Below are 12713 nucleotides of genomic sequence, written 5' to 3'. Positions count from 1 at the left end.
GAGAGCATCACAAAAAGCACTGTGGTTCCCTCTGGTGCAGAACTGCGTTGAGCTTTTGTGTCTTCAGTTGCCTCAGAAGAGGACAGTGAGAACAGACCTGTTGTTCAAAATGCCAACAGCTGCCAGCCCAGTCCCAGCTCACACAAAAGGGTTGTGTCTCTAAAGGCTGTACTTGGATGCAGTAAGACCTTGAACAGCAGTGAGTTTGTGACTCAGGTGTCTAAAACAACACCTGCTGTGTTGAGCAGTGATGCATGGCCCTAGAAGCAATTCAGTTAGGAAGTTTCCTTCCAGCTTTCCTTACTTCATGTCCCCCACACTTCTTTTCAGAGAAGCTGCATCTTTAAGTTCCTGGGAGCAATCTCAGTGGATCTGGGGCAAGACAGGATCAAGCCCTACCTTCCAACAATTCTCACCCCTCTGTACAGGGAGCTGAACAGCAACTATGCAGAGCAAGGTAAGGGATTTCCCTCACAAAGAGGAATGTGCATCACAGCTATGCCCCAGCACAAACACTGCCCGCCATTCCTTTTGTCTGTTGAGGCATTGATACTGTAATCAGTGAATTTCACTTGCTTGCTGTCTAACCAAAATACCAGGAAGGGAGGAGAGTTATGTCTGCTGAAATAGAAATCTGTATGTTCAAAGTCTGGAATGAAGTTAGGCATGCTCCTATGTTCAAGTGGGTAAAGCTTGAGCATGTGGTGTAGTGGGAAAAGTGTAGTACTCAAGGGTGGGCTCATGGTGGCAAGACTTAGAGTCCTTGCTGAGAGTAACTTTGGAGAGACCAAGGGAAGTATTTGCCCTGCTCTCAGTTTTCCCTTAGCACCTCTTTGCTTTTTTTCACCCCCAGTATCTTTTTTCCCCCCAGTGATTGTAGTGAATATATTACCACTAACTACTGGTTCCAACAATTAAGCCAGCCCTTGTTCTGCTTACCAAGGATGCTGACTGGAATCATCTTTATTTCCAACAAAGCTTATTCCACTAGAAGCCTAGTGACTGTATATAGAAAGCCACTTGTAATTACCTTTGGGATGACTTCACCCTTCTAAAAATTTTTTTTTTGCTTCTCAGCAGCTTTTTTTAGTTTGTTTGCTGGTTGAAAAGCCACTCTCTGGGAAAGTTGGTGAAGCACCAGCAGATTTCACAGGCACCAGTTTGGGCAAAGTTTATCAGTGCAGCCATCCTTTATTAAAGAAAGAGGAATCAATATTGTGCTCTTGGCTATTGTGCTCTTGGCTTGTTTCATATGCTGAAAAGATTAAGTCAATTTTGTTTTAATAGATCCAACACTGAAGAACCTTTCCCAAGAAATCATAGAACTTCTCAAGAAGTTAGTGGGGCTGGAGGCCTTTTCGCTGGCCTTTTCTTCTGTGCAAAAACAGGCCAACCAGAAAAGAGCAATGAGGAAAAAGCAGAGGGCTTTGCAGGTAAGATTTCACCTTCTCCTGAGAGAAAAAGAAATAGGGCTTCTCTAAAAGCTTGAGAGATGCCCAGGAAGGGGAGTCTGAGGAAGAACTTCATCTTTAATTAGGATAGTTTCCTCAGTTCCTTTACGAACTTGGAAGAAGCTGTGTATGATTGGCCTCTTGCACAGGTTCTGGCTGACAGGGATGGTTTCCTGCTTACCTGAAAGGCAAAGCAGCCTGAATACCCTCAGTTTTGAGGAACCCAACAACACCCATGTGTTATCTTAGCAGTCACCACTTTGTTAGGAAGTTCATGATTTTCAGAGGAACTGCTGTAAGTTGTTAATGAACTAACAATGTACTGTTTTTCCTTAGACTGTAGCAAATCCTGACATTGCTGCAAGGAGGAAGCTGAAGAGACACAAGAATAAAGCAGAAACCAGGAAGAGAAAAATAGAATCCCTGCGTCCTATGTACAAGGCCAAGCGACATCGAAGTAATGCACTAAAAGATTTGGCAATGGTGGAATGAAAAGACTTTTCCTTCCTGGAGGATTAATTTATGGAAAGTAGTACTGAGTTAAAGAACTAATGACTGTTTTAAAAAGTACTTGCATATTTCAATTGTATTTATTAATATTTTTATGTCCTTTTTCATCAAGGATCTTAAATAAAAACTTCTAAATTTTTTCCAAACCTGTATATTTACAGGAGCATGTACAGTTGAATGGGCAACAACTATGATATTTTATATTAAATTTTACTTCATTTGTAAGAAATGGGTTCTGTGATGACTGCATTCCTGCCTGTGAACACAGTGGTCCTGGAGAGACAAGTCTGCCTCCTGACTTTGACTTGGCCTTCAATTTCTGCAGCTATACTGAGCTACTTACCTGTCACTTCTGGCTAAGATGAGAGTGCAGCTCATGAAGGTGGAAGTTAAATTCAGGTTATGAATCAAGTTCCCCTGATGTGCCAGGGCATTAGTGTGTGCTGAAGACACTGGTTTTCCTTTCAGACACCTACTGAATGCCATGTTGGCAGCCAGAGGTGCACTGTTTGTGCTCTCTTGCTGTACTTCACTGTAACAGTGTCTGCACTGAAGGTGCAGCTCTGCAGGTGTTCAGCCATGTGGCTGCTGGGACTGGCAGCACTTGGACTTGTTTCTGTAAAGCAAGCAGCCTCTAGGAAGCAACACACCCCTGGGTATAGCTGACAGTTCCAGATTTTATTAGTGTTCTATCTACACCAATATGCTGGCCACCAAAACCACCAAAGGAAGGGGGGATGACAAAAAAAACACCAACTTTCTCAGCCAGTAAGACTTTCATACAAATTAACATAAGTACATTCTTTAAACAAAAAGAAAGAAATGGAGTATCATAATGTACACATTCACTTATTTCAGTTTTACAATTGAAGAAAGGCATCCACATTACAGAAGTCAAATTCAAATCTGTCCTATTTACAAGTATCTGTGGCCTGAAAATACTTAACTGCAGAAAGGAGGGTTCTGGCTATAGCTGACACGTCCTTGCACTGGTCAGTTTTGTATCACTGCCTGCTCTTCAAGGCCTCCACCAACCTAGGAGAAAGTTTAAGTCAATTTACTGAAAAGTCATTTCAATTCTGCTGAAATACTTCCAGCAGAAAACCATTCTTCTAATGTGGACTCTTTTACATCAGACTATCTACAAATCCAGTCTTATTAAAAAAAACTCCAAATGTGTAAAATTAGGTATATGAATGAAGCATAACTAAACTGGTACTCACCATTCCATTGCTTCATCAAGCCCTGTGCCTTTAGTTGCAGAGGTTTTGAATATCTGCCATTTTCGGTCCTTCAAAGCTGGTAAGCCAAGGGCATTTGCCATTTCTGTGGGAGTCATGGCCTGTTCCATGTCCTGTTTATTTGCAAACACCACCAAAATGGCTTTCTTCAGCTCTTCTTCCTGAAAAAAAAGAGAAATTGTGGAAGTTGTTGCAGAGACTTCTGTGGAATTTATTTAAGGATAGAGAACCTATATAATAAAAAATCTAATATTTAAATATCTTTAATATTTTTATATTAAAATTAATATAAAAACATAATAATAAAGAACTTCTGCTTTCAGTTATTTTGTTTGCTGACTTCTGTTCTCTAGAAAATTCTTCAGTGAAATAATGGTGTTTATTTTCAATTCCAGTATGATACCCTATAGGAGCAGTTTCAAAACATAGCAGTCCAAGTTACAAAACAAGCTGGTAGCTAGATTTAACAAGGCAGATTAAATGAACTTGCAGGTATTTTGGGCAACAAGGCAAGAGAAAGGAAGTGTTGCTCAACTCACTTCTATTACCTTGTTCTACATTTGTTATTCAGCTTCAAATCATTGTAGGATACTAATTACTGTCAATCCTTCAGGGCTTGATCTTGCCACACTGCAGTACTGAGCAGCTGTCCTGGCAGGCAAATTTTCATATGACTGCAAGGCTACATGAAATTAACTGTCCAGATAATGCTGCACAAACCCATGAAATACCTGCAGAGTATTCAGTGCTTTTTCAGTCAGAAGTGCTGCATGGGGCTGTGCTGAGGGCTGAAGTTTGACAAGTGAAGTTGATCTTCACTTGGTTCACTGAATCAAATTTCATATTTACTCAAAAAAAAAGTTTTAATTTCTCAATTTGTTTTACCGATGACTGTGATCCTTGTTTTCTTACCTCTAACATAGCAACAAGCTCTGATTTTGAAGTGCCAATCCTGTCTCGATCACAGCTGTCCACTACATAAATGACAGCATCTGTGTTGGAATAGTAACACCGCCAGTAGGGCCTGCAGAGGAGAAGTTCCAGTCATGTCATTTGCATGTTAGCAGTTCTTTTTAGCTAGATAATTGAAAACAGATGATCCAGAGGAAGTAAAAACTGTCCCTGGGGTGAAAAGCCCCAGGAGGCAAGTAGACTTCTTCAGGAGGCTACAAAAACGAACAGAAAGTACAAACTCTCCGAGACAGAACAAAAAAAATCCCAAAAAAGCCCAACTCAACACAAAGCAAATAAAGAAGCAACTTTAAAACAGGGAAAGAACAGACATGCTGGGGATAGATTTATTTGGGAATCAGACTGCAGGACATCAGGTCCATAACTGAGGGACAGGAAAGCAAAGAAAGTTTAAAGACGTAAGCATCTGCATTACAGTCACCGAAGAAGGGTCACCAGAGAAATATTAAATGAATAATTAATACAGGCAAGTAATTAACAAGGATCAAAAACCATCTTTTTCAGAATTATTGTACTGAAACTAAAAAGGGAAGGAACCTTTATCTCACTAACTGCACCTTCCTTACTAGCTAACTAGCTAACCTTGGTACTAAGCACTGAAAAAGGAATCACAAGGGGATCATACAGGGGTACTGTTAATGACTCATTACAAAACTCATGAAGCTTGCTAAAAAATTACCATCTATACCTAAATCCAACTTCACTACTCTTAACAATGCAAAGCTAGGAAATATCTTTCTGGGTTTTTATCACCCCCTCCATTCTTTCTCAAAATGCTATTCAACTGCCTACTACACTAATAAATTTGTTTTTCAAAGCAAAACTGAATACAAATGAAAACACTGGCTTGTTTTTTTCCAATCTGTAGCGCATCACAGGTTGTACAGAATGAATTCCATTAGATGAAAATGCTCTCCTGAGAATGGGCTTTTTAAAACTTAACCAATTTTCAGAAGTGCCTGCTATGAGAATTTCAAGAACTTGGCACTTTTTAGAGAAAGTTAATTGACTTTAAGAAATCTATTACCTTATGCTTGTCTGTCCTCCTAAATCCCAGACTTGAAATTTCAGATTCTTGTAGGTCACCGTCTCAACATTGAAGCCAATGGCTGAAACAAAGTTAAACAATTTCACCGCTGGTGATTTTCCTCTTTTTCTGAATATCACAGCACTCAGTTTAAGATTTTCAGACCTGAAAATTTTCAGTAGCTGCATAATGAATTTCATGCCCTTTGAAAAGCTACCCAAACAAACATGACTCAAAATAATGCAGAAATATTTCTTTTGAACTAATAAAACCACATTGTAAACATATTGTAGAGATTTTTAAGAAATGCTGAGGTTGTTAAAAATCAACAGTAGTGTGTCTGAAATGACCAAAAGAAACAGAGCAAGGGTTAAAGAACTGGCCTGCTGTGATAACTAAGTACACAACTGACAGCAAGAGAGCACTAAGGAATGTGTCCTTCTGTCGACACAAGGTCTGCACTCTTTTAAGAGCCACAGCAGAACCAAAGCAGAACCAACCTCTCAGGAGAGGACTCAATACTGATGTCTGGAAGATGGCAACAAGGCTGCAGTATCACATACGTCATTCCTTGTCCTGCCAGCCCAGAGAAACACAGCACAAGAGGCACAGGCTGCTTAAAATTTATGGAGCCTGAAATAAGCAAAACCCTCAGGCAAAAAGATTTTGTCCCAGCAAATTGTTGGCTTCTAAAAGGTAATAGAGGCCTGAGCAAAGTCAGACTCAGGAGGAACACAACAGACATGACAGGGACATAAAAAAGTCAAGCATCCCTTGTCCTTCATATTACACAGAGCCATCATAGCCAGAACACTTGGGCACACACACTGGGTGGGTGTGGCTGCTTGAATGCCAAGACAATTGGTGGAATCAGTTGCATTTTTTTAAACAAGCATCATCTTCTCCCTTGAAACCTCACACTGAGTTTTGTTACATTTTCTACAGAATGTAAAGTTAAATCATCTGATTTCTTCTTCTCCATGTTGAACAAAAGTGTTTATAGAACCCCTGTCAAAAAAAAAAAGGTACACCATCCTATGTACAGCAACAATGACCTCTGAAGTTCACGTAACAGCTATACTTGGAACCAAAAGAATTATACAGTCCATAGTTACCATCTATTGAATGCTGACCTATCACAAATAGCCTGCGAAATCATGCTAACAATCTTCAGGTCAAATGCTTTTTGCATTTTGCAGGGCAGCATAAAATATCCTTTTGTAATACTTTTATTCCAGAAAAGTTCTTCAATACAACAGTGCAAGGCTCTCACAACCTAAGGTCCTTTTGTTTAGGAAGGAAGCATGTACTAAGTTCAGCTGGCAAAGTTTATTTGTCAGAGCTACAGGTTCCTGGCAAATATTCTTGCTGTGGGCAGATCACTTACTCGGAATGGTGGTAACAACTTCTCCAACCTGTAACCTGTAGAGAATGGTTGTTTTTCCTGCTCCATCCAGCCCCAGGATGAGAATCCTCATCTCTCGAGTTCCAAACAAACTGGAAAAGATGGTGGAGAAGAAGCCCCCTACAAAAACCAGAAGGGAAAGACATTTCAATGTCAGCCAGCTCTCTGGAGGATACGCAAAGGCAGACAGAGAGACCTCATTTCTTACAGGCCTACAAGACATTTCTCTTCTCCAGTGAAGAAGGACAAGTCCAGGTTGTTGCTGAGATGGCTGTGTGCTCAACAACATTGTGTCCTCCTGGTTTATGCTGTCATTTTATGATTTTATGGTAGCTCACCCCAGCAAATCACATTGCAGCAGCATCAAATCTCACTGCAGTTACAATTTTATTTTTTCCTTTTCTCTCATTTGCCAAAATATGAGTCATCTTCTTTTTGGCTTGTAGCAGACTCTACCTTTTCAGTGCCAGAGACTATACAAGGACCAAAAGAAGCCTGAAAGAATTCAGCACCAGAAGATGTTTATGGTCTTCCACAGGACCACCCCTTTTTTTTTTTTCTTAAAATTAGGCATATATCAGTAGGTACATATTAAATCAGCTCATTACAAGCAGCAAAGCTGCACCAAATCAAGTATGTTAATGCTACAGAGAAGTCTAGCAGCTGATTTTAAATGACATTCTTGTTCTTTTTTTCAAAACTGGCTTGTCCCAGCATCTCATTTATTCTCTAAATGCATGCAAGAGTACTTGTGGTCAGGCTAATATCTGATTTATGCCTACTAGATTTTTATTCATAGAAAGAATATTGATGTTCTTTTTGATTGTTCCAGTAATAATTAATTTTTTCCGAAGATTTTTATAACAAACATACCTGATGTTAAATCATAACCACACTTAAAGCCAGCAACAGGTAATGAAACAAGCCAGAATCACTGACAACGCTGATAAATATGTCAGAGACAAATTAAGAAGATTTGCAACCAAAATCTTACTGAAAGGTGTTTTGATAAAAATTATTTCCTGTTTGGCTATCTAGGCATCTGCTTTTCCAGGGAAAGGAGGAAGCAAAGCTTATACTTCAGAAGGAACTCAGACTGATAACAGGTTGCTTTATTTCTTCTAAGCCCATCCCACCACAGAAGCCATACCTGCTACAGACCTGGAAAACAAGGAGAAGGTATAAGGGACCATCATCTGCCAGTCTGCATAGTGCTGCTCATGGCACCTCTTACTGCCAAGCAGGCAAATAACCTTAAGAGAACTGAGCTGGAAAATGGTATTTCAATAGAAACATCACAAGTAGGAGGTTACCACTGGTTGCATGGAGGCCAAAGGTACAAAAATTCTTTCAGTCAGTAACTTTGCTTACAGCCAGACATCTCTCACTCCCTCTGTTTATTATATGCTATTGTGCATGCTTTTCCCACACTAAAACACTGCTCAAACACCATCTGCAACAGGACAGGTTCACCTCAATCAATCAACCCTCAGATTCGGGGCCTCTCTTTAACATACCCTCTACTTCATTTGCTAGTCTGCAGGACCTCCCCTCCTAATCCGCTCCTTATCAGCAGCCCATTCCAGACTCGATTCAGAGTTTAATTTTGCCAGGTGTCAGGAGCACAGAAGCCTGAGGATATGACCGAACACACCCTCCTGCCGCTGCCCGGACGATTCGCCAGCGAAGGCAGCTCCAACGCGGCCTCCGGGCGCTCCAGGGCCGGCTGCCCGGGAACCGGCCGGCGGGCAGGGCCCGGCCTGAGGGCAGGTGGGCATGGCCCAAGCGCGGCCCTCAGCCCCGCTCCGCCGCCGCCGGCGGGCAGGACACCGTGCCTCCCGCGGGAGGGCTCCGCACCGACTCGTCCGCCCTGCCCGCCGCCCCCGCCTCCACGGCCGCCGGGAGGGGTCGTGACGGACGGGGCCCCTCGGGCAGCCGCTTCCCGCCCGCTCCTCACCCATGTCGAGCCGCTCCGCCGGCGCTCCGGCCCGCCCCGCTCCGCTGCCCTCGCCGCGCTGGCCCTGCCGCCGCCGCCCGGCTCCACGTCGAACGCCGCGGCGAGTAAACAAAGCGCTCCGCGCCCGCCGCCGTTTCGACACACGGAGCCCGGCTGCGCCCCCGGCGAGGAGAGAAGGTCTGGGAGCGGGACCCTCCCCGCGCCCTCCCCGGACACGCCCGGGCGGGAATCAGAGCGCGGAGAAAGGTCTGCGGAATAAAAACCGCGGCCCCGGGGCCGGCGCGTGGCGAATCTGCGGCGGCGGGAGCGCGCGGCGGGAGCGCGCGGCGGGCGGGGCCGGCGGCGTCAGCGGGCCGGGGCCTGCCGCGCCCCGAGAGCCGGCGGCCAACGGGACCCTCGGGCACAGAACGGGAGCTCGGAACCACGGCCTGCTCTCCAAGGGGCGGGGAGCCCTCGGAGCCAGAACACTTCTTGGATTAGCGACTGGTTCTCTCCGAGTGGGGGAGAAACAAGAAACATTCCCTGCTGGAAGTGAACAAAGTCCGCTGTGTAAAACACTGATACCAAGCTGCTCCTGTGGATTAGCTAACAGGCCTCACCTGACAGCAGCACTGTCGTCATCCCTGCATAAAAATGATGTCATCCATGTAATTAGGTTGTGCAGATAAGTAAATATAAAATCACAAAAAAATTGAACTATTACATAAGGAAGACTCAGAGGAAACAATGTGCAAGGCACATACGAACTGGGCCGTAAGCTCAGACTGAGTTAAGGGAGAAGTGCAACAGATCTCGTGTCAATAATATGTAATTACACTTTTTTTAATAGCTTTTTTTACAGAAGATACAAAGATATATGAAAGCCTCATAGGAGAACAATCTAACTATAGAACCAACCTACCATTCACGATTACTGGCTCCCTCCCCATGCACTTTGTTCTGTCCTTACACTAGAGTTGCAGCAAGAAAGCACAGAAACCTTTACTCCCCCAGCCACAAGAACCAAACCTATAGCAGTTACGTTCCATGACTTTTATCACTTTTCTCATTTAAACTTGTTGAAAGAGAAGCAGCTTGTACTTCTTCCAGCTGAAAGAGAGGCAGGACGGGGGGGAGCAGAAATTAGCAGTTCACAGTGCAAAATGAATCTAAAATCCACACCACTGTAATCAGTCTGCAAGTGATGACACGTGAACTCTATGGTTTCATTAAATCTCTGTGTGAAACAGGAACAGCACAGACAAAGATGTTTTAGTTTTCTCTGAAAGCATCCACAAATGTAGTATCTTCACAGCTGCAGAACTTCCTGTTTCCTTCAGGCCCTCCATTAGAATTCTTTCTTGCTTGAAATTTTACATTATTCATAACTCAGTCGAAAACAATCCTTTATTTTTTATGTCAAGTTGGGAGCAGTAGGAAAGAATACACAAAATTCATCCACAGGGATAAAAAAAAAAGTAACAAAATAATTTTGGCAGTATTTAGAAAATGTTTGATCTACAAAATGCAATGATCCAGAAGGCCTGCCCTAGTACACAGCTTTACTGGGCAAGCAGCATGTACCAAGTGTCTTTTAGGTCCTTGATATCCTTAGGAGACCACGGATACGTCTAACGAGAGCTTGAATAAAGGTGTACCGCGAGCGAATCTTGGAATATAAACCTTCGATGTCCAGGAGCTTCTTCTGCAGAGACTCACCAAAGCTGTTTGTGGCTTCAGTCTGAAGCTGAGAAACAGAGATTTGATGCAGTCATCAGTACAAAATCTTTTCTTCCTGAAAAGCCAGCTTATCATCCACTGCCTGTCAACCCCTTCACTATGATTTACTCTCTGACCTGATTTCCAAAGAATGGGTTTTTCTGACTTCTCTAATAAGTACTACTTATTCTGTTTTAGGAATGATTGGTTATAATTCAGCTTCTTCACTCAAAGTCCTACAAACATATCTTCCAATTAAAATTTTCCTAGCCCTTTAAGGACTCTTTAGAGAATCTGTGTGCACCAACAACATTTTTTCATTAATGCATATGTAAAGAGTCACTGAATTAATTACATTTTAAGTATTTTACCAAGATGATACTGTACACTTTACTTTTGATCAAACAAAATTAATGATACATGCCCATCACAAAAGACACAGCAACTTTTCTTACTGTTCTAGATCTTATAAAGGTACTTGAGACTGCTGTTTTGAAGAACAGTTGTTGTCTGCGTAGTCATAGAAATGTCAGTGGGATTTATTAATATCTTTTTTTTTCCTGCCACTTCTGCATCAAATTTATGCAAACTTGCATAAATTATTTATGTGTAAGTGGAAATTACTTCTATTCTAACATTCTCATTTTACAGTCTCCTCAGTTCCTGTCACCCTTTTGATATCATTTCTCCATAGCCTAGCTGAAGCTGACCCATCGTGAACAGTTTGATCACAGAAAATTGAGAAACTTGCCCTCATATTGCAGGTCTTTCAAGGATATCTGGTGTTTTGGGAAAGCTGTTTTTAAAAAACACCATTTGACTGGTTGGTAAGAGAAAAAGAGTGATTACATTATAAGTATAGCTCATTTTTTACTTAACTCTTCATATTAAGATTCAAAGATACGTACACAGCAGCAAAAGTGCCACCTGTTTCACAATATTTTTCAAAACAATTTTGTAATGCTTCACTAATCCTAGATTAAGTTCTATGCTGTTGGTGTTACTGCAGGTTGTTCAGAAGTGGGAAAACAACAGTCACACTGCTTCTAATTGCTGCAGGGTAGGCAGGAGCCTTCTGTAGCCTGCAGCAGACTGTCACATCTCACCTGGTCTATGTCGTGCTGGCTCACTCGATTCAGTCCACTACTGAAATCCAAGCTTGGCTCTGAACCAAAGGAATCTGGCAATAGAAAACAAGATGTTAAAATTGTGTTGGCTGCTCCACACTATCTCTGTATCAAGTCATATAACAAATTTTGAAGTGTTCCAATTTGATCCAGAAGTAAACTTATGCATTAGGAATTACACTGATTTTTTTACTTAAATGACTTAGAGAAAATACATAAACAGTGAGTCATAAATAATTTTGATCACACAACATGACACTTTAAGCAAAAGACTCTTCCACAAATCCATTCTCCCTGATTTCCTTCCATTTCTTTCTTTTTTTTAAAGCTGAAATTTTTTCAACAGAGGATAAAATCCTCTGCTGAATCAATGGTGGCTATAATTCTAAACATACTATTAAAACCACCAATATTAACTTTATTTCACAATTTCATCTTCGATTATATTGAAATATTTTCCTATAAACTATTTTGGATCACTTATCTGATTGTATTAGCTGAACTTCAGTTAGTTTGAAGAGCAGAAATAAAAAAAAATAGTTACTTTTACTTTCCTTTGGAGGTTATGTGTAATACACGAAAACTAGAAGTCTGTGAGCAAACAGTATCAGTATTGCTAATGCTCCTGTGGGATATCCAAAGGTGTGTCAAATCCAAACAAAATCTCTTTTATTAAATATAAAAGGCAAGATACTAATAGTAGGAAATCAGCTTTAAAGCTAATCACAAGAAGTTATTCAAAGGCATTTTGATGCTTGAGAAATTTTACCTTGCAGCCTTCCTTTCTTAAAGGACATCCTAGAGGACAGCAGCGGGTCTTGGGAGTCAGTGGGTGTGCAGTGCAGTAGGTAGTGTTCCAGGTGGCGCCAAAGAATGAAGAGACATATTTCTATGATATCTGCAGACACATCTCAGTGAAGGACTCCAATTTGGTTGTCTTTGGATTGTACATTGACTGTGTGAGCATATTTACACACTTGGAAACAGCTGAAGATGTCAGCTCAACCACCTGTCACCTCCTTCACTGCCACAGCCCAGTGATGGATCGCTCACACTCACTGTCCTCATCACCCTGCAGAGCCTCAATCCAGCCCTCAGGAGGAGAGCAGAGTGTGGAGTGCTCATGTGGTTTGTAAAACTACCTCAGATGCACACAGTAAAGTAAAGCTGAGGTTATAGCCAGGCATGGTAGGAACATCTTAGGCAAAAATAGCAAAGTGTGCAAGAGCACATCTTTCTCAAGGGAGGTTGCAGAGGAAAATTCTGATCTGTTGAAGACAATTCTTTTGTGCATGACTGGTTATTTCCATAGAATTACTGGTGTT

General features: G+C 41.9%; 3 protein-coding genes across 5 annotated transcripts in view; 1 reads left to right on the top strand and 2 right to left on the bottom strand.

The window, feature by feature from the left end:
* UTP20 (UTP20 small subunit processome component) overlaps nucleotides 1–2186 on the top strand; it is an 85798-nt gene extending 83612 nt beyond the window's left edge. For all 3 annotated transcript variants that reach the window (XM_041474406.1, XM_041474403.1, XM_041474404.1), the window contains 3 exons: nucleotides 331–457; nucleotides 1288–1433; nucleotides 1788–2186. In XM_041474406.1, coding sequence (XP_041330340.1) covers nucleotides 331–457; nucleotides 1288–1433; nucleotides 1788–1943 — 429 coding nt within the window. In that variant the 3' untranslated portion in view covers nucleotides 1944–2186. The remainder of the gene's footprint in view (nucleotides 1–330; nucleotides 458–1287; nucleotides 1434–1787) is intronic.
* A 432-nt stretch (nucleotides 2187–2618) lies between these two features.
* On the bottom strand, nucleotides 2619–8855 carry ARL1 (ADP ribosylation factor like GTPase 1). Its single transcript, XM_041474410.1, has 6 exons — nucleotides 8564–8855; nucleotides 6589–6726; nucleotides 5202–5283; nucleotides 4115–4226; nucleotides 3185–3363; nucleotides 2619–2996 (listed from the first exon to the last, which is right to left on the bottom strand). The coding sequence occupies exons 1-6, from the start codon at nucleotides 8565–8567 to the stop codon at nucleotides 2966–2968; spliced, it is 546 nt and encodes a 181-aa protein (XP_041330344.1). The 5' UTR covers nucleotides 8568–8855; the 3' UTR covers nucleotides 2619–2965.
* Nucleotides 8856–9379: 524 nt separating this feature from the next.
* The window catches only part of NUP205 (nucleoporin 205), a 46293-nt gene continuing 42959 nt past the window's right edge, over nucleotides 9380–12713 (bottom strand). Inside the window, exons 41-43 of the mRNA XM_041474398.1 lie at nucleotides 12158–12286; nucleotides 11368–11441; nucleotides 9380–10289 (exon numbers count right to left, since the gene is read on the bottom strand). Coding sequence (XP_041330332.1) covers nucleotides 10137–10289; nucleotides 11368–11441; nucleotides 12158–12286 — 356 coding nt within the window. The 3' untranslated portion in view covers nucleotides 9380–10136. The remainder of the gene's footprint in view (nucleotides 10290–11367; nucleotides 11442–12157; nucleotides 12287–12713) is intronic.

The sequence above is a fragment of the Pyrgilauda ruficollis genome, unplaced genomic scaffold (genome assembly GCF_017590135.1).
Source record: "Pyrgilauda ruficollis isolate IOZ18807 unplaced genomic scaffold, ASM1759013v1 scaffold32, whole genome shotgun sequence".
Taxonomy (NCBI): Eukaryota; Metazoa; Chordata; class Aves; order Passeriformes; family Passeridae; genus Pyrgilauda; species Pyrgilauda ruficollis.
This window is presented reverse-complemented; position numbering and strand designations above follow the sequence as displayed.

Excerpts from the sequence above, each read along its gene's own strand:
- ARL1 (XM_041474410.1), bottom strand. Across the intron at positions 5,284-6,588 it reads AGTTGTTACCACCATTCCGA|CCATTGGCTTCAATGTTGAG; the intron begins GTAAGTGATCTG and ends ACTTTGTTTCAG. Across the intron at positions 4,227-5,201 it reads GGAGGACAGACAAGCATAAG|GCCCTACTGGCGGTGTTACT; the intron begins GTAATAGATTTC and ends TCTCCTCTGCAG.